At 46.5% G+C, this 19435-nt stretch overlaps 1 protein-coding gene across 6 annotated transcripts in view; it reads left to right on the forward strand.

The window, feature by feature from the left end:
* The window catches only part of SRGAP2 (SLIT-ROBO Rho GTPase activating protein 2), a 106401-nt gene that overhangs the window by 81741 nt on the left and 5225 nt on the right, over positions 1-19435 (forward strand). For 4 of the 6 annotated variants that reach the window (XM_086765458.1, XM_086765460.1, XM_086765459.1 and 1 more), the window contains 9 exons: positions 1013-1073; positions 3016-3093; positions 4637-4771; positions 6110-6215; positions 7661-7894; positions 11157-11236; positions 15304-15484; positions 15903-16049; positions 18165-18492. In XM_086765458.1, coding sequence (XP_086621584.1) covers positions 1013-1073; positions 3016-3093; positions 4637-4771; positions 6110-6215; positions 7661-7894; positions 11157-11236; positions 15304-15484; positions 15903-16049; positions 18165-18492 — 1350 coding nt within the window. The remainder of the gene's footprint in view (positions 1-1012; positions 1074-3015; positions 3094-4636; positions 4772-6109; positions 6216-7660; positions 7895-11156; positions 11237-15303; positions 15485-15902; positions 16050-18164; positions 18493-19435) is intronic. The other 2 variants (XM_086765461.1, XM_086765464.1) reach the window with 1 other exon arrangement.

Consider the following 19435-nt stretch of genomic DNA (forward strand, 5'->3'; position numbering starts at 1 on the left):
ACATAGCTGCTCGAAGAGTTTGAATCTCTGCTGGAGACCCAGAGGATGTGCTTCTCTTTGAGTTCCCTCTGTCAAACTCAAAAATAAGTCTAGGAGGTTATAATGCTGTTTGGATGATTATTAATTAAGCACGTCCTCAGGGGCCAGTTGAGCAGCAGAATGGCTTCTGAAGCGTTCTTAATTGGTTAGCGGTGTTCCGTACAGCATGGAGAAAACTAGCTGTAACTGGTATGGCTAATTAGTAGAGAAATTATTCTCACTGTATGACCAAGTTCTGTGACATTTCAATAAAACATTCAACCTAAACAAGTTAGGAAAAGGGTTGAACTGGTTTTTTATATCTATTTTTTTTGAGCAGAGGACCGTCATCTTTTTTAGCTGATGGAAAGGTGGAACTGTGGCATCCAACGAGTGAGCGTTTTGATCTATGTTAGAGGCGCCGCTGTTCAAAGCTGCTGCGGAAGAGGCTATAGATAAACAGAAACTTGGAAGTTTTAGTCACATGGTAATTTTAATCACTGGCATCAGACCGTAAGCAAACTGCAGCACTGGTGTTGCTGAGTTGCTGTTCCCCAAAAGGGGAGGAGTAGCTGCAGACGCTGCAGAAGTTCGGCTGTCTGGAAAGCGATCTGTGGTCCTGTGAAGCAGAGACTGGGGAAGTGTAAAGGCTTATTTCCATACTGAAAAGCCCAGCTGATGTTGTCTAAGCTAGAAATGGTGATGTAGAAGGTTGTACTGTGTCTGGGCCTTGGGCTGACGGCGCTGTTTTCCACGAGCAGGTTACCTGTGTGTGCACCTTATTTCATAGATCGTGACCGTAGGGCTCTGATGTGCGGTTTAGTAACCACACCTGGAACTGCATGGGAGCAGAGTATGGCAGATGAGAGGACAAATTTGCTTTCCTTTTTCTTTTTTTCTTCTTTTTTTTTTTTTTTTTTTTTCCCCTCCCCTCCACTTTTACCATCACTCTGCACTCTGACTGCTCCTCTCGTTTAAATCTGTCTCTGCACAGGATTCCTCACAAGCCATTCCCCTGGTCGTGGAGAGCTGCATACGATTCATCAGCAGACATGGTGAGTTTATGGACAAAATATATCCTGTGATATTTCTGTGAAATGAACGGTGATGTAGAAGCCTTTGGAAAAATGTTCAGAGCAGCTCGGCATGTGGTACTTGTGCAGAGGAATCCTGGAGACTGCAACACAAAGAAAGCTGCACTCACTTTTTGGCTGTATTGCTCGTATTGTCTGCGTGATCACTTCTCCAAATAACTGACCTTGCCAATGTTCTTCCAACAATATCCTTTTGTTTCTTGTAAAATAAGGTTCCCATCCTTAGATACCGCTCATTCCTCACCTCCACTCACCTTGCTTTGAGCCCTGAAATGTGGCCTTAGCTGACAATAATCAAGCTCTTCTTAGAGCAGGAGGAATACTCGAAGTATTTGAATGTAGGAGGTCAAGCAGTGAATTAATTGCTTACTTATTGCTGCAATTAGATGATTTATACCTGTTTCGAAGATTGACTTCACAGCCTTGAATGCTGTCAAAGATGTTATGTTTATAATAATTTGTTTTCCTTTTTAATCTATATCATTTGTTAGCAGCATGTGAAACAGCTGTTAATTAACATATGTAGAAAGAGGTTGAATTTATCTTCATTAACCAAGACACAGAGCCAGATTAGGGGTCCCGTTTCATTTTCCTTGGTAAATTACCATTTTAGAAACGATAATCTGGAGTCCCATTCTCATCATCACTGGGAAGAACCAAGTCTATAATCCTTCATTAAGGCCGTACTTGGACCTTTGCTGGAAAAATCATTGGAACCACACTGCAATGCGAACCAAATCAGGGCCATCGAATTTTATTTTTTACACTTCTGTTCCTGGGTTAGCTTAGATCCCAAACAGAAAGGTTTTCCAACAGACTCGACTGATTTTTGCTCTGAATGTCAGATCACAGCCTTACAGTTTGTAATTAGGAGAAATCTGCTTTTATACAACAAATCCACTTTAGGCAGGAGAAATGATAAAACTGCCCGCCTGACGCACTGGGATTGCGGGAATGGATTTTGTTGGAGGGAGCCTGACTGACGTTCCTAACTGTTTGCTGCGTAGGTGTGGGATGAATGTCGCCTTCATTCTTGCTTCCCTGCGCCTGGGATTGTTTCTTTCCCCGTTCCTTGCTGTGTGGCACAGCCACGTCCCGCAAAGGTTTCGTTGCGCTGTGATAAAACCAGTCACAGCGACTGGAAGGAAGAGGCCACAGATGCTTTCAAGAAAGCTGATTAATTTATAGCCATTATTATAAATAAAGCAAAGACATTGTAGCATTACTCGTTTCAGAAAGCCTACAGTTAAAAGCCTTGAGTGAATGGGAGCTGGTTTCCCTGCGTGAAGCTTATATTTGTTTGTTAGTTGATTTGTAACGGTGGTTGCTAATCTCACATCCACCAACACAATGGTTATGATGGTGGTATACTGGAACATCTCGCCTACTTGATAATTGGTTTTAATGATGTTCCTAATGCTTACTTTTTAGCAGGGATGCCTTAAAGACTGTCCTAAAGCCCTGGCTAGCAGGTCATGCTGGGGAAATTAAATGCTTCCGTTTCAATCGGCTGATTTGCTCTGGGCCTTTGCGGTATCGCTCGTGCAAAATAAACTGCTTCCTTCTGCAGTTAGCCGTATTTTACTTCTGGCTGATATACTGTTAGTTTATTACTTTCTCTGGGTTGTAAAATCCTTTGGGGATCCTTCAGGGTAAAAGATAACATGCATGGCTGTTGTAATCCAGTTATTCTGTCAGTTTATGAGGAGGGTTAATATTTTTTCTCTATGTGCTGAGTTCTGGTTTTGCATATTCTGTGTGTGCCCGGACAACGAAGGGAAAAATGGCTTTTAAAGCAGAATACTTCTGCCTGTGTTGCTTCTCTTTCCTGCGTCATAAACGCTGTAGCTGATGAAGGTGCCAGCTCATCTTACTGTTACCAACATCTCTTACTGTCTTCCAGGGTTGCAGCACGAAGGAATATTCAGAGTGTCTGGGTCGCAAGTCGAAGTGAATGACATAAAAAATGCGTTTGAGAGAGGTAAGGAAGATCTGTTCCCGTATCTTGGAATTTATTGCCAAACGTATGAATTTGTATGAATACAACTTGCTATGTTTTGTCCTGTTTATTTTTGTGTTTCCTAAGTGAGTCTAGCCCAAACATCTCCCCAGTGTTCAATTAACCTCGAACACCCAGTTGTTTGGCATTACGCTCTGTCTTGTAGAGTGTCTGTACAGTAAATATTCTGAATTTGGTCTTCTCTCATGTCCGATAGCCTATTGATTATTTGTAACACTAAAGGATGTAGAGGATTTCATTGTTGGGTGTAACTGCATTTTCCTACCCTCTTCTCCCACCTCTTTGCGAATAGATTGGCTGCTGAAGGATGAAATTTTGTTTTCCATGTTCCTGAGGCACAGCTTGGCTACATTTATTCTAAATATCAGCAAGTGAGAGAGTAAATTTTGAGATGCTGTTAACTTGACATAGCATTTAATAGGTTTGATTTTCTGTGTGAAGAACCATTCCATACAAAGGCAAAGAGCGGCTGGGAGCCCCCTGACTCATCAGCTTCTCGCGGGGCTGTTCTCCCTACCAGAGAAATTTGGAATCAGAATCAGACCCCTTTTTTACAGAAAGGAAATACCAGTCGCTTTGGGAGAATAGCCAGTTGTTCCAGCAGTGACATGCAGAAATAAAAAGATGGGTTTTGATTTTCTTTATTCATCTTGCTCGTCTCTGCAAAGCGCATGATATACAGAACTGACAAAGTTAACAATAACGTCTCTGCAGTTTATTACTTCATCCAGAACCCTTGGTGGCAGTTAATATCAGGGATAATGCTCCAGTTTGGAATGGCCCATTTATTATCCTGTGTGTTATTAAGATAATAGGCAAGCTTTGGTAATTTCAGTCACATAATGGATATATATAGCTTCAATTTGAGGATTGCCCCGTCATTAAATCTAATTATATCTGATAGGGAGTTTTCCCTAGGGAGCAACTCCTTAAGTGGGCATCTTTTCTTTTGTAGTACAGACAAACTGTGGCATATCTGCAGTGACAAATTACCTGTCCCATAAACGCTCCCCACCCCGCCAGCTCAACATGAGGTGTCTGCGTCCTGCTGAGCCGAGTGTAGGGTGCTCAGTGCCTCTTGCGTGTCCACTGAATCCACCTTGGCCTCAGCTGTGAGTTTGCAGAAAGCCTTGCTCCTGGGCTCGTGTCACGCTCACACCCTGCCACCCGATCTGGAGCGCAGAGCCTGGAAGCCTTACGACTGCTCGGGGAGCAACACCAGCCTCTGCGGGCGTGAGCCAGGCGCTCCGGGGTCAGGCTGTAATCCGTTTGGAAAGCTGTCCCGGGTCTCCTGGGATTGCCGGCAGAGGCTTCCCTTCTCCACTGCGACGCACAGGAGAGATCTCTCTCTCCCTCACGCTGGTTTTGGTGCAGTTGGAGTAGGTGGGATTAACTTCGTGCTGCGTAAATCCTTTTCTCCAGCTGAGGTGCATCCTTCCAGTCAGATACTTTTCTCCAGTATTCTGATTTTTTTCTTGCCTGCTCTTCTTTGCTTCTCACAAAGGGGAAGATCCGTTGGCTGGGGACCAGAATGACCACGACATGGATTCAATAGCAGGAGTTCTGAAGCTCTATTTTCGGGGGCTGGAGCACCCTCTCTTCCCCAAGGATATCTTTCATGACCTGATTGCCTGTGTCAGTAAGTATATGAAGATCTGAAAAGAAATAGGATTAATTTTTCTAATCTTCCCCTTTTCTGTGCTCCTCTCCCCTTTTTTTCCTGACTCCAAAATAAGCTTTTTGTGGTTACTTTGGTTGGGTTTGTGTTGCGCTGGTACCCTAGCCTCTGTTAGCCAGCCTGGGCAGTTGCCTGCTCACAGCCATCCGTACTCCAATAGCAGTTTTTTTAATGAATAAGCGAGGAGATAGAAAGGAATACATTTCAAGGGCTGTGTCATGGATTTTTCTAAGACAGTGCCTTGTGACAGGCTTCTTTTAAAACAGAATAAAACAAAAAAACCTCCACTTCTGAAAAATAATCTTTAAGACCTCTCATCAGAAGGTGTCAGAAACGCCCTCTCGGAAGGAGGGGTCTCTGGCAGGGTTTCTGCGTGCTTTCCCTGGCACTGACGGATACACGCTGCCTGGATGTCTGCTGCTGTGCTTCTGCGTGCTCTCCTTAGCAGTTACAGACCTTTTAGCTTCGTAACCACGAAGGGGCCATCTCTTTTTACTCCTGTTAAAGAATATCAACCGTGAGGGCAGTCACAGCAGAGTTGTTAACATTTTTGGTGGTTTCTAAAGGTGGCTCTGGTAGGCAGAGGGTTGTTTGTGCTTTCTGTACGTGAACAGCCTCGTTTTAAATGGCCTGATTATTGCCATGTCCTTCAGAATTGAAGAATGACTCTATTGTCCAAGTAGTGAAATGGACTTTGTGGTGGCAGCCTTTGAAGTAAAGGAGAAGATAACTGCTGCTAACATGGCTCGTGGTTTTCTTCTCCTGATAAATGCATTTACAGAGTTGAATTCACATCGTATGAAAAGTGAAATCTGCTTCCAAATAAGTTCTCCCTTCTGATTTATGCTGCCCACTTATTTCTCAGCAGGCTGCTGCACACAGAGCTTTTTGCCTCACCCTTTAGCTATGCTAATTCTCCTTTGAGTGTTACACAAGTTCTTTTTTTAAACACCCACCTTTCCAAGCTGACTTGAATGAGCTCTTATGCCAGAACTATTGAAACCGATGACATCCAGTGCTCCCACGCTAGGAAGGAGCTTGCGGTGAAGTTTCACGTGTTCAGGGACTTTCATTGTCAAAGGCTTCACCGGCCGGTTCTGCAGCCTCTGTGTTCCCATGCCGGGCAGTGCTGGAGGATCCGGGAAACGGGCAAACCCTTCCTTGCTCCGGCTGCTGCTCTGCTGGCTGCACTTCTTAGTCGTTTGCGTAGGAACCATCATAGTATACTGGTTGCATTTGGACTCGGTGAAACGTTGTGGGTATGGTGATGTGACTCTGTGTGCTCTTTCTTCCTTTCAGCGATGGATAACTTACAAGAGAGAGCACTCCACATCCGGAAGGTGCTTCTGAACCTGCCCAAGACCACTCTGATTGTAATGAGATACCTCTTTGCGTTCCTCAATCAGTGAGTATCCTTCAGAGCACCGTGGCCCTGCTGTAGGACCTGGTGTAAACGTGAGAAGTGGCAGAACCAGGCTTAACATCGCTGCCTGTGATCTGAGCAGCAGTTCAAGGTGCAGATGCCACAGCAGCTTGCCATTGCATCTGCCTTCCTGGGCTTGTTAGCCTTGCTGAAATGCATCCCAGTGACACTACTGCAATCTCAAAGGAGTTCCAGAAATGAAAGTGAATAATGTGCTGATAATCCAAGCAAAAAGTGGTATGAAAGAGGCTGAAACTGGGCACCGCACCAGCAAGGAGCAGTATGGACTAAGTAGTGTGAGTGGTGGAAAATTAGAGTGTGTGTGTGTATATGTATTTATATATTTCAAAACGCTCCACTGCATCTGGCTGGTTCATTGGATGGCTTGGCAGCAAGGAGTCAAGTTTCCTCCAGTAACGTGGTCTGGACACCTGAGGTAGCATAAAGGGAAAAATATCCTAACCAGGAGGTTGCATTGTCAAAGCCCTTTGAAAACCATTTAACTGAAACAGAAGTACAACTAAGACAATATTTTGACTTAACAGAGGCCTGAGGTTTCCTGTCTGCTTTTGTAAAGCTCCAGTTCATCAGCTGCTTTTGAACATCTTATTCCTTACATTAAACTGAGACAATGTTAGGATTTTCTAAAAGTTTTGTAGTAAAATAGAGCAGGACACTTACTAAAACTATCCATATATTCAAGTGGTTATTTCTAATTGGAAAGCAGAGGGGTTCTTTCACAGATGTCACTCCTGGAGTCACTGAAATGTGACTTTCCAGTCCCAGCAGCTTTTAATTATTCCATGCGGTGATCTAGAAGACAGGGAGTCTCAAGGGGAATTGTTTTGGAACTGAGTTTTCTGTTTGATCTTTTGCTGGTACCTGAAAGCTTGGGACAAAATTTAGTGAGATAAAAATTGTTTTTTAAAAATGGCACCATATAGAAACTGTAAGCTTCAAATTTGCTGGGAAATCCTGAAGAAAAGTCCCAAAAAGGCCCACTTGAGAAGCTCCTGGGCCTTGGAGACAGGATGTGGCACGGCACACTTGATCACACGCACTTAGGTAGAGGGGACCTGATACAACTCTGGTATTGAGTGCTGCGAGTGGGCTGTGGGCAACAATAATGCAGAAGGATTAAAGACAAAGATTTATGTTCTCGTCTTGTGAAGTCAGCACCCAGTGCTTTTCATGTAGTCTCAAGCTGTCAAACTCCCTTGGAGGTTTCGATTTAATTTCTCTGTAAACGCCATCAGTGTCTCATTTTTGCACGGACCCAGAATGTTCGTGTCCCAGCCGATCAGCTTTAAACAGCAGAAAGCCCAAAGCAAAGCTTCTGCGCTCAGCTGTGTGCTCTCCAGCAGAGGCTGGTGATGATAATGTGGTTTTCTGCTGTTAACCCTCTTCCCCGCTTCTGTCTTCTGCAGTTTATCTCAGTTCAGTGAAGAGAACATGATGGATCCCTACAATTTAGCCATCTGCTTTGGGCCAACGCTGATGTCTGTGCCTGAAGGTCATGATCAAGTCTCTTGCCAAGCTCATGTCAATGAATTGATCAAAACCATCATCATCCAACATGAGAACATCTTCCCAGGGCCACGGGAGCTGGAGGGTCCAGTCTATAGCAGAGGTGGAAACACCGAGGATTACTGGTATGATAGGTACCGCTGAGGAGAAGATGAATGGGTGGATATTTATTTACGGATTAGCGTGCTACAGTCATGCGTTCTGCGTTGTCTAATTCTGGATTTGAGCATCTGGCCCAGCCTTTCAAAAATCTGTTTTATGGAAGACAAAATGGCTCTGGAATTTCTACAGAGTCATCAAGTTAAAAGAAATAAGCTGTTAGAAAGTAGCTTTTCAGTTGTCAGACCTAACTCACTGATCTTGAAGGGCAAGGTTGTGTAGGGATTTTCTTGGATGTTCTGGTATGGTAGCTGCCAAAATCAATCTTTTTCTTTTTTTTTTTCCTTTTTTTCTCCTGCTTTTGCCCCCTTTTTTTTTTTTTTTTTTTTTTTCGCTTGTCTTGAGTGCCTTTGCTTCAGACGCAGGGGTCACTTGCAACTGAACCTAGAAAGCTGTGGCATGGTTTAATTTTCAGGGCAGCACCGATGGTGGGGGAGGGAAGAAGGAGGAATGCAAAATCACCGTTTCCATCCAGCTTAAAGCTCAAGAGGCCCAGCCACGTGTTCAGTCTGAAAGCCACATCTGGAAACAATTCAGCCAGAGCAGCTCCTGTCATCTGGGGTGGAAGGTTGGGGAGTGGGGGAAGGAAAGAAGGTGTTTTCTTTCCTGCCGGCCAAGCTGGTCTCTCCCTCTGAAAATGAGGAATGTTAAATTGTGTCCTGCTTCTCCCCCGGCTCCTTCCCTCCTCCAGTGTCCCAGGAATGCAAATGATTATTTTCATACACTAAAATAAATACATTTTTAAAATGAAGTCGCTCTGGTGACAGAGCTGGCCTTGTTTCCCTGACTTGTTTCAGAGTAGCTTTAGCTATCAGCTCGCTCCGTGCCTGTGTGGTGAGGAGAGGCGGCTCTCTGCTAACTGCTGCCTGCACAAGACTTGCCAGAGCCACTCTTGGAAGTTCTGTTAGCTTTGCCCTTTGCTCTGATGTTTTCAGCTGATGTTACATGTGAAAGAATTGTAGAGAAAAAATAATTGAGAATCTTTACGACCTTCGAGAAACACATTCACTTTGACAACAGGTTTTTGTCCCTTAAGAGGAAGGGAATAAAAATGTGACCTGCTCAGCACACTCTGTACTGTGGGTGATGCTTCACGTGGAGGGAACACGTCCTGGAAGGTAACAGCAGTTTTGTGAAGACATTTGGTTTTTCTTCATTTTCCTTCCTAAACACCCTGACCTGAGACCCTGTTAAGCAAGGAAGGGTAGAAGTAAGCAAGGGAGGCTGCTCAAAGCCAGGAAGAAGCATCTGGTTCCCATTCGAGCCTTCTCATAGCCCTGGTATTTAGATAGCTGTTCGTTATTGCCCACAGGGCTCCTTGCAGCAAGGCATGCAGGCAGCAGAGTGAATCCTCGCCGTTCGGCTGATTCCTGGGGGAGCGGAGCCTGCTGTGTTTGTAATCGCCTGTGCCACTTCGCTGGGCTGAGGCGTCCTTGTGCCAGGGAGCTCGCGGGCGGTGCTTTGGCGTGGCGGCTGCCCGGGCTCTGTGCCATGGCTCGGGCGCTCCGCGCCCTCGCTGCGAGTTGGCAGCTGCCGAGGAGCTGTGAAACAACTTGCCTCGGGCAGAGGAGGGTAGGGCAAGGTTCAGAGTTTAGGACAAATTCAGGGCTGTGCTGCAGGCGTCTTTGAAATACTGCCTTTGAGTCAAGCCTAGGACTACGCTGCGTCTGTCTGTCCATCTGAGATTGCATGAGGAGAGTGCAGGAGTCCTGCGTACCGGCAGGCGAGACCCTGGTGATCACAGGGAAGAAGACAGCTTGTGGATGCTCAGCGTGCGTTGCGTTCCTCTGGCAGTGTATATTGCTTGCACTTTTGGAGCCCTTGGGGTAAAACCCAGCAGCCTAGCACTAACCGCGGCGGCTCCCACGACAGAGACCGAGTCTGCAGCAAGGACGGGTTTTTTGGTGAAAAGTGCTGCTGGAGGCAGGGATAGGAGGAGGGACATGGTTCTTGTGCAGTGTTTGGATCTGTAGCCTTGGCTGTATGGGACATTACTGCACAGTCTGCGTGAAACTTTAGCCCTCAAAGCTGTGTGTTCCTCTTGGGACTTCCATTTGGCTTCAAATTCTTCTGTAAACTTTATAAAAGCTTTGCAAAGGATGGGAAAGGTTGATTCCTGAGGTACTGACTTGGAAGGCAGTGGGGCAGCTTCGTGTCATGTGGATTAAGCATAACACCAGAATTATCCAAACATTTTACCCCTTCTCCTTTTTTTTTTTTTTTCTTTTCCTTCTAAGAGTGTAGGAGGTAGACTACCAAAGGGAGAGCACTTTGCATCCGTGATCCCTTACTTTAACCATTGCAAGGCCAAAACGAGGGATGCAGTTACTACTGCGTGAAGAGAATTAAAAATCACCTTTGAATGGGTTTACAGTGTAAGGCTGCATTTTGTCTCTAGCAGCAGCGGTAAGATGAGGAGCGAGCACTTTTTTTTCTTGCAGGAGGAGCAGGCAGGGCAGGCAGGCAGCGCTGCCAGCTGGCCGCAGGTCTGCGGAGCTGCTCGGGAGAGGCAACGGATCCTCTTCCAGTTTCCTTTCTGCTCCCGTCCTGCGGGAGCTGTTCGTGTAGCTTCTTACCAAAACATAACCTTTGCTTGCCACTTGTTGTCTGTTGATCCTTTCTAAGCTTTTCTTCATGCTAACCATCAATGAGTGCTCTTGGTGGTTTAGGTGCTCTGTAAATAAAGATTCCAGGCAATTAATCTGGCTGTGGGAGTCGTTCAGGGAGATGAATGGGACAGGTTAAGATTGTCATAAAAGGGAAGAGGGAGATGACAAACTCAGACCTGGAAACATCATTATGAATTGGGAAATTATTTCCCCCAGGAGGTGGCAGCTATCTCATCAGTCCTCTAATGAGCTAATTAGAGCAATGGAGAATACGGCTGGGGGAATAATTCTGGCGTGGCAGAGAGGAGCTAGACCCAGCATGCCACCGCTCTCTGACTTCTAAACATCTCCAGAGGTTTGGGTTGTAAGATCTGCAGTTGGGCTTTCCTGACAGCGTACAAGAAGGTTAACGAAGTTCAGTTTGCGTGATCAAATAAGAACTTAGCTCAATTTCTAGACCCACTGACTTCAGTATGTACGAATGCATCCGCAAAGTGTCTGTCACAGGGGTGCCTAGATATTGACTTCCGATGTGGATGTTCCTAGATATGTGATCTTTGATTGCTGTAAATGAGGAAACTCAATTTCTACCAGCGTAAAGCACTGTCTCTGTTTCCTTCTGTTGTAGTGAAAGTCCTCACGGAGAGAGAGCCTCGACAGAAGACTCGGCTCAGGACGTAACAGCTGAACACCACACCAGTGATGATGGTACGCAAAGTCTATTAACTGCTTGGTTAGCTGGCAGAACCTGCCGTGAGCGAGGCAGAGAAGATAGTGCCTTGCAATTCAAGGTCAAAGTTAGATCCAAAGTGGAGTTTAAATCAGAATATGTATGTATGAAACACCACGTACAGCGTTTGATGCCAAAAAGTAAAAAGGTATAGGATGAATGGGAATCTTTCCAAGTTACCTGACTGTTTTTAAATATCCCTTCTTTTCAAGGGTGTCTCATCTTAGCAGGCCTGGGCACACTCCACGCTTGCATGACTGTTTGAGCTCATCTGTTCCCTAGAAGGATCTCAGAGCTGGAAGTCGTGGGGGAAGCACAGAGCCAAAGGCTGGATATGTGTCAGCGTGCGCTCCCACTCCCTTCTGCGTGTGCCAGGCGTTTCCCCTTTCGGTAACTTTGGCAAGGGAATTGAGTGCTTTAAGCCCCAGTGGTTCTGCTTTGAGGCAGCAAGCAAAATAAAATAAAAAACTGTTTGTCTTCAACTGAGAGCCAGGTTTTAGGGTAGAGGGTCCTGGTGACCTCTCTCACTGGGTCTCCTTGGGGAAACTCTGTTACATTTCTTGTCTGATCAGTGAAAAGGAGTGCCAAAGCTGAGAATTTCAGTGTTTCCTAGGGAAAAGGTGACACTGCAGTCTTTGAGTGTCTGTCGTTGATGCTTCCAAAGCTGCCTCCTGCGATGGGGAGCAGCTGTGTGTGAGCCCCATCCAAAGCAGAGGAAAAGACTGCGTTACTGATATGAAACAGTGATCCCCAGAATACTGACCAGCACGTAACGCAGACTGACCAAAACGGGACAGAAGATGGCTTTATCCTTGGGTTTTGGCCCCCTGCAGTTGTCTAAGAAAGTCCTGCCATGGTTTTACTTGTGATGGTCTCAGTTGCAAAGGTGGGAAGAAGGTAGCATTCCCTTAAAATTAGGTGGCACCCTGTTTGGGCTGGTCTTCAGCAGTCCAGTCAATGGCCCTGCCATGTGCTCCTGTGCTGCTTTTTGCTCCCTCTGCTCCAGCAGTTCCCTAACCAGCCTTTCCCATGGCATCGCTGTGCTGCTGCTGGCTGCATGGTGTTCACACCCCGATAACGAAGTGAACAACGTTGAGCACTGCTAGAAATGCTGGAAAATCAGCTCTCCCTTGGCAAGGTCAAGCACTGTCACAGTGACTCCTCGCCAGGGTTGTTGGGAGGAAACACAAAACATTTGGGAGTGAAACATGAGTTGAACAAAGTGTTCTTTCTGAAAAGTGTTAGCTTCTTAAAAATGCATGGGAGCATGTCCTTTTGGAGTTGGTACCTGAAGAAGAGCAGTTTCACTTTCTGTGATGAAGGAAAGGCAAACTCACACCACGTCTGTAGGGCCTGGGACTGAAGCCTGCAGGCTGAAACACCGCGAGGTGTACTTGCGTGGTTTCCGTATGGGATCGTGTAGCTGCGAGGGCACGACGGTGGGAAACCGGGACAGATTAGAGAAGGACACTGTTTTGCAGCGTCTGGAACTAGATTGCATGGGGCCCCTGAGCAAGGTAAAACTTGGAGACGTTTTGGATGGAGTTCTGCAACCTACATGGAATATTCCATAGGAACAGTTTGGGAGGGAGCATTTGGCACTGAAGCAGAGGAGGGAGCTGGGCCTCTGTTTCTTTGAGGGAGCAGCAAGGTCTGGTTAACTAGGGAGTCCCACATCCTTCGAATTGAGCTGTGCGGTGTCACAGCTCGGGCGTGCTTGTCAGAAGTGACGAGTGACTCAAATCCAACTCCAGGACTCGCAGGGACAGAGGTTTGTCTCACTCCTCCAGTCTTTGGTGTGACCAAGTACCTGCTCCTTCAGCTCTCTTGAGGCTGGCACTGGTGCTGCCAAAGCAAAGCTGTCATCCCAGCCGGCTTCATTTTGGGAAGGAACTGGTGTTGAGGCAGGGGTAGAGGTTGTATTGTAAGAGTATTCAGAAATGCTGAAAGACAAGCAGGTCGTGTGTTCGTTAAATTATGTGTGTGAGTGGAAAGATTTTGCACTGCTGCTTTCCTGCACAGGCTGTCGGACTGGCAGGGGTGATGGCTTGGCTCAGCCTTGTTGCTCTTTATTCGCACAGCTTTCTTCTCTGAGCCTGAGCGTAGTAGGAAAAAGCTACTGGAAATTAGAGTCTAAAATCACTTCTCTGGATGAAAGCCAGAGTCCTAAAAAGCAAATTGGAAACATAAGAAACCTGAGTGCCGCGCTCATCTGGAACAATAAACACTTCTTAATGAAACAGATGGAATTTGCAAAACCACCCTCCCATCCCTTCGTAAATGGAGGGGGACACCGAAAACCAGCACTGTCGGGTTTTTCAGTGTTACGAAGAAGCTGGCTCCAGAGGCAGAACAAGCGAGAGGAAAGGAGGAGCCAAAGCCAGATAACCCGGTGCTTTGGGGAGCCTGGCGCGAGGCAGCTATCGCGGGCTGCGAACGTGGGCCAGGCTTTTCTCACCCTTGCAGGTCTCTCGCTGCTTGCTGAGGGCTGATAATGGGATTCGTGTGAGGCTCACCACAGGCTTACCCGAAACGTGTGATTTGACAGAATTCTGAGCTGTCTGCTTTAGTAGTGGAGAGGTAATGGTTGGGGGATCGATCTAGCAGATCCTGTTGCTGATTGCCCTCAGCGCTGGGTCACTGTGCTTTGCACCTACAGGTGCTGCTGGGGCTCTGGTGGGGGATGCTTCTGCTCAGCTCCCTCAGACCGGCTGATGAGATGGTGCTGCTGCAGCATCACCTCGCTCAGATGCATTTACACTATGTATTTTCTCAAGCCCAGCTGCTGCCTTGGGCAGCCTTGGAGACCTAATTCTTGAGTCCATACTCTCTCAAGGAATAACTGTAAAAGCTGTGGCTCGAGTTTGGCCTTCCACTCCTTTTTGGCTGGCTCTTGTGCTATAGAAGCTTCCCGTGATGCAGAGATCTCTGTATGAAATGGTGTAGCTTTCCTTGTCCAGGAAGAGGAACCACAAATCTCTTTCTCCAGGAAAGAACCCGATTTTCATGGACCTCTTGGCTGTGTTAAAGCTCCTTTGAAGTAATTAGAGGCTGAAGTCCACTGGGGCTCCCCTGATTCCTGCCTAGAATTAGGAGCTGGCTTAGTATATATTTAGACTCAACCAATGGCAGATTTTTCCTCAGTCTGAAAATAATCCAGGTGAATTTCCTGTTGATATTCCTGAGTGTCTAAATGCCCACATTGTCCCTCTGTCTGATATCCGAGTCCTATAGGGACCGGGATCAGTGGCTGGTTGCAGACACAGCATGGCTGTAGTTCTTCTCTGAGCTTTTCAGTCGCAGCAGTCAGATCCGGAGCACGTCGCGCGGCTCCGAGAGCAGTGCCGTGGCGCTTGGCACGCGCGGCGCAGCCCGGCTGTACGGGGCCCGGGGGAACCGCTCGCTCTCCTGCTGATCGCTGCACAGACCGCAGGGATGGGGACACGGGGTGTTTTCTTTAGCTTCCACGACAGCTCGATGAACAGGACGGCCTCCCACCGTGCCAGGATCTGGTCTCCTGGGTCAGGTGAACCTCACAGGCAGCAGAAATTTCCTTCTGAATAGATGCTTTGTTTCTGAAGCGGTTTGGAAGCAGAGGCTGTTTCCCCTCCTAAATGCCAATAACAGCTCCTGCCTGCCGGGGGCTTCAGTTTAGCCGCCTTTAGGAAGGCGGACCATAGGCAGACTTTTGTCTGGAACATACGTGATTGCTACCCAGCCTTGAATTTAAATTTTTTTTTTTTATTTTAATGAGATACTAATTTTGCCATTGCCATTTCCATCTCTGTAAGCGGGTTGATGACTTGGAAAACATGAATGTGCCCACCACGCAGAGATTAGGTAAATGCTGAAATTGCAACGTCTTCATGTTATAGGCATTCCCATCTGAATCTCACTGCTTCACCCCTCTGCTGCCTTAAGAAGCAACACTTTATCCTCTTCCATGCTCTCGTCATAAGCTGTTTTGTGGTAGGTTTGAACTGTTGAATACTTCCGTGAGCCCAAGTGCTTAGTGAATTGTTGTTTATTCCCTTCTGTCTCCTAGAGTGTGAGCCCATAGAAGCGATAGCGAAGTTCGACTACATTGGCAGGACTGCACGAGAGCTGTCCTTTAAAAAAGGAGCTTCTCTCTTACTCTATCAGCGGGCCTCGGATGACTGGTGGGAGGGACGCCACAATGGAATTGACGGCCTTATTCCTCATCAGTATATCGTCGTTCAAGACACGTATGTTATGCTTTAAGCCTGTCTGCGAGATGGGCTTGCTTAAAACCCAGGTGTGGAATGGAGTGTTTGTGTCAAGGTGCTGGCGCCAGGTGGGGAGAGTTCATCCTGTGGCCCTCCCTGCACGGAGGGGGTCCTCCGGAAACAAGCAGAGCTCCGCAGAGGCGTAGGTGTCCGCGTATGTGGAGGCATGATGTAAAAATTGCTCTGGTGCTGCCAGCCCGGTAGAGATGCAGAGCTGAGATCTCCAAGTTGCTCACAGAAATCAGGCGCTCTCATCTGAAAGAGATGTAATGATTCTTAAGAGAAAGATGCCGGCACAGTGCTGTTTGCCTGTATGTTTACATACACAGTGCTGTATCTGAAATTCAGTGCTGTTGGTCCTGTTTGGGTTGTGATTTCCTTCCCTCCTCCTTCCTAGTGAGGATGGTGTCTCTGAAAGATCCAGTCCGAAGTCTGAAATAGAAATAAATTCTGAGCCACCGGAAGAAAAAGTGACTGCTAGAGCTGGTGCCAGTTGCCCAAGTGGGGGTCACGTCGCAGATATTTACCTTGCAAACATCAACAAGTAAGAACAGCCTTGCATTATTTTACTTACGTGTAAAGATCTTGGTGACGAGTCCAGTGAAATGTTTCCTTCCCTGAATACAATTAACTACTGAGCGCTGCCACCGTTGTTCTCTGCTTCCACCTCTTCTAACTTGCTCACATTTTGCTGTCCTCTCTCTGTCACCAGTGTGGCCAATGCTCATTTAAAATCCCACTGGCTTCTCTTTCCTACCCCCAAGGTGCCATCTGTCCCCGTTTTCCCAAATATGTCCTATTTTATAAGCTAAGCACTCAGAGAAAGGGAGGGGAATAGCGGAGCGAGTTCTTGTCATCGTGTGTTCCCGTTCCTTGTTGTGTTCTGTGATTCGTTATGTCTTGTTTACGTTTAACAGGTTTTGTTTTATGGGGTGGGGGACAGCTTCTTCAGAAACGAGTGTCACTTTTTGTGCTAAATGACATTCCTTCCGTCCCACCATCTGGCATTGCCCGTAACATTCTTCCATTTCCCCAGCACTTCTCACCTTGCGTTACTAACCATATGCTTGCGGTGACGCAGCACACCTCCCTATTGCTCTGGCTTTACCTCCTCAACCAGAAATTGTTGCTTTAGCCAACACTCAGCATAATGAAAAGCCTGGGAAATTAAGCTAGGAACAGGCTAAATTTCTTGATCTGTTATTTAATTATTCTAGAGCAGGCTTATCCCCCGTATCTTTCTGATTATTTCCTTCATATTAAAAAAACCACCGTCTCTCTATTGTGCAGTGAAGGTATTAATATGATAAGTACAGTTCTGTGGGAGTGGATATTTTTAACCTTTGGTTAATTTAGCAGAATGTAGTCTCTAAAGGCATTGACAGAAACGCATCCTTTTCAGGGGGTTGGACCTGCTCATGTCCTACACAGAGCCTGGTCCTTAGTTTGTGGGAGTCGGCAGAGCTCCTTTGGTGCCAGTGAAGCTACGTTAATCTGCACCACCTTGGGATCTAGGCTTGCTTTTGTGGTATTTATTGTCTGAGCCGTTGAGGTACACCACTCTGCCAGCTACGGAAAGATCTGTGTAACAAACAGAGCTCTGCTGGAGCTTCACCATCTGCTGGTTTTGGTAGCACTGTCTGTAGTGTTCGTAAGAAGCCTGGTAATGTCCACTCCAGTTTTCTTCCCGTTAGTAGGGAAACTGATATTTAGCAATAGTAGCATAAGACTCATTTTGTTGTTTTTTCTTTAGGAATGAATCTTCTGACCTATGTGTGAACAGACTTGAGCAAAATTAAATCAGATGGTTTCGCAATGACAGTTGTGCCACCCACTGAATTATTATTTGGATGCCAAAATCCTACTGGAGTTAACACTTTCTTGCAGTTATTCATGGGGCTGGTGCTATCTATAAATGGATCCTTCCCTGTATAACGGATGCCAAGCTTCAGACCTATGGCATAAAGTGTTCTGCTGCATTGGCCTTCATATGATTCGAATGGAATCGTGCTGTCAGACCACATGGTGCTGGGGTAGAAACTAAATTGTTTGGACCAGCTCATCCATTTGACATCATCTTTTGGTGTATCTGTAGCCCTACATAGATAATGCCTCGTGGTCCTGCTAAAGCAATGAAAAAGAAACACCTATTACCACCAGCAAATACTGGAAATGATCGTTAACCTCAAACTGTGGGGCTCTTTGCTTGCCAGTCTCTGAAAATGACAACTTGATGCCTTGGGCCAGGAGCTTAGTAGACTTATACTGTGTCCTCCAGTCAAAAAATTGTAGCTCTGCTCTTCTATGTAATAAAAACACATCATCAAAACCTGTTGATGGCACAGAGGGTTTTTTTTTTTGTTCAAATATAAATTCTTTTCTTCTTGACCAAGTTAATTACAATCAATCCAAGTTTTCTGGTTTTGCTGTGAATGTGCACAGCTGCCAGAAACTCAGCTTTGTTGTGAGAAGTGTTAAACTGGAACGATTTATAATTTTGCTGTTTCACAATGATGCCTAAAATCCTGGGTGTATTTGTAATCTGGGTATCTTTGTCTTTTCCCGTTGTCCTCTGTGTTGTTTTGGGGGGGGTATCTTCAAATTACACCTCGTTCTGTGTACCTGCTTGTATTGACTTGTTTTGCTTTTGTGACTGAAGGCAAAGAAAGAAACCAGAGTCAGGCAGCATCAGAAGAGCCTTCCGTCAAAGTGACAGCCACGGACTAGGTAGTTCAATGGCAGAACCAGCCTCCCCAGGAGCCATAGCCGGTTCCAGACCCTCATCTCAGCCCATTTTGAGCCAAAGTCTTCCCAAGGAGGTTCCAGATAAATGTTCCATCAGTGGCCACGGCAGCCTCAATTCCATCAGCCGACACTCGTCTCTGAAGAACAGGATAGACAGCCCGCAGATCCGGAAAACCGTAACGGCAGGGAGGTCCAAGAGCTTCAACAACCACCGGCCCATGGACCCTGAAGTTATTGCACAGGTAAACAGGAGCGCTGTGCCTTAGAGATTTGGTTTGGAAACTGAAAGGATGTTGTACACAATGAAATGCTTTAATGCAAAATCTGATGTAATCTCGTATCCCTGCCCTTCTCTCAGCGCGGTATCAGCTTACTACACAGCCTGAGTCCAGCCTTTCACCCTCGCCTTGTGTGAGTTGCTGAGGCTGCTTTCGTGAGTGGAGATAAACAGCCAGGTCCTTCCTCCGTAAAAACTTGGCCCTGTTCATTATTCAGAGTTCAGTTTCAACAATAAAAACGTCCATGTCAGAAAGTTACATGGATTCCAAAGCTGTCAGCGAAAAATTAAACAATCATAACTTTAAGATATGAGAAAAGTGGTGTCTTTAGTGTCAGTTCAGCATTTCTCCTGTCAGTCGTGCAAGCTCGCCTGTGGTTAGACATGGGAAGCACATGGAGTAGTACAGTCAGAATAAAAGCAGGCTGCTGAGCTGTGCGGTGCTCGCGGTGGCATCTTTATGTGCGTACAGGGTTCAGTGTGTGATTAGAGCCCGACTTTGAACGCACTGCTGCTAGTTTTCCTTACTTGGTTATTTAGACAAGTGCCTTGAAATGAGAGCAGGCTACCGATGCGTACGCAGCTGTGCTACACTTTGCAAAGAGCTCTGCGTCTGGGGCTGGCTCCTGACAAGGAAACCTCAAATTTCCTCAAAGTCTCCTCAGGTCTCTGCAGATTCCTTCTGTGGAGCTCAAAGGGAAAGGTGTTCTTAGTACTTTTCCTCATCTTTGCTCATTTTGACGCAGGCTGGTTTATCACAGACTCTTCATCTCCGTGCGTGTTCTCCGCATCGCTACGCGCGGAGACGGCCCCGTCCCTGTGTCTGGGGCCGCGGGCTGCCGCAGCGGCCGCTGTTGTGAACAAAAACGCAAGCGGTGGCTTTGCATCCCTACATCTGTGGTCTCACA

This window comes from Chlamydotis macqueenii, chromosome 23, assembly GCF_036417535.1.
Source record: "Chlamydotis macqueenii isolate bChlMac1 chromosome 23, bChlMac1.mat, whole genome shotgun sequence".
NCBI classification, from domain to species: domain Eukaryota; kingdom Metazoa; phylum Chordata; class Aves; order Otidiformes; family Otididae; genus Chlamydotis; species Chlamydotis macqueenii.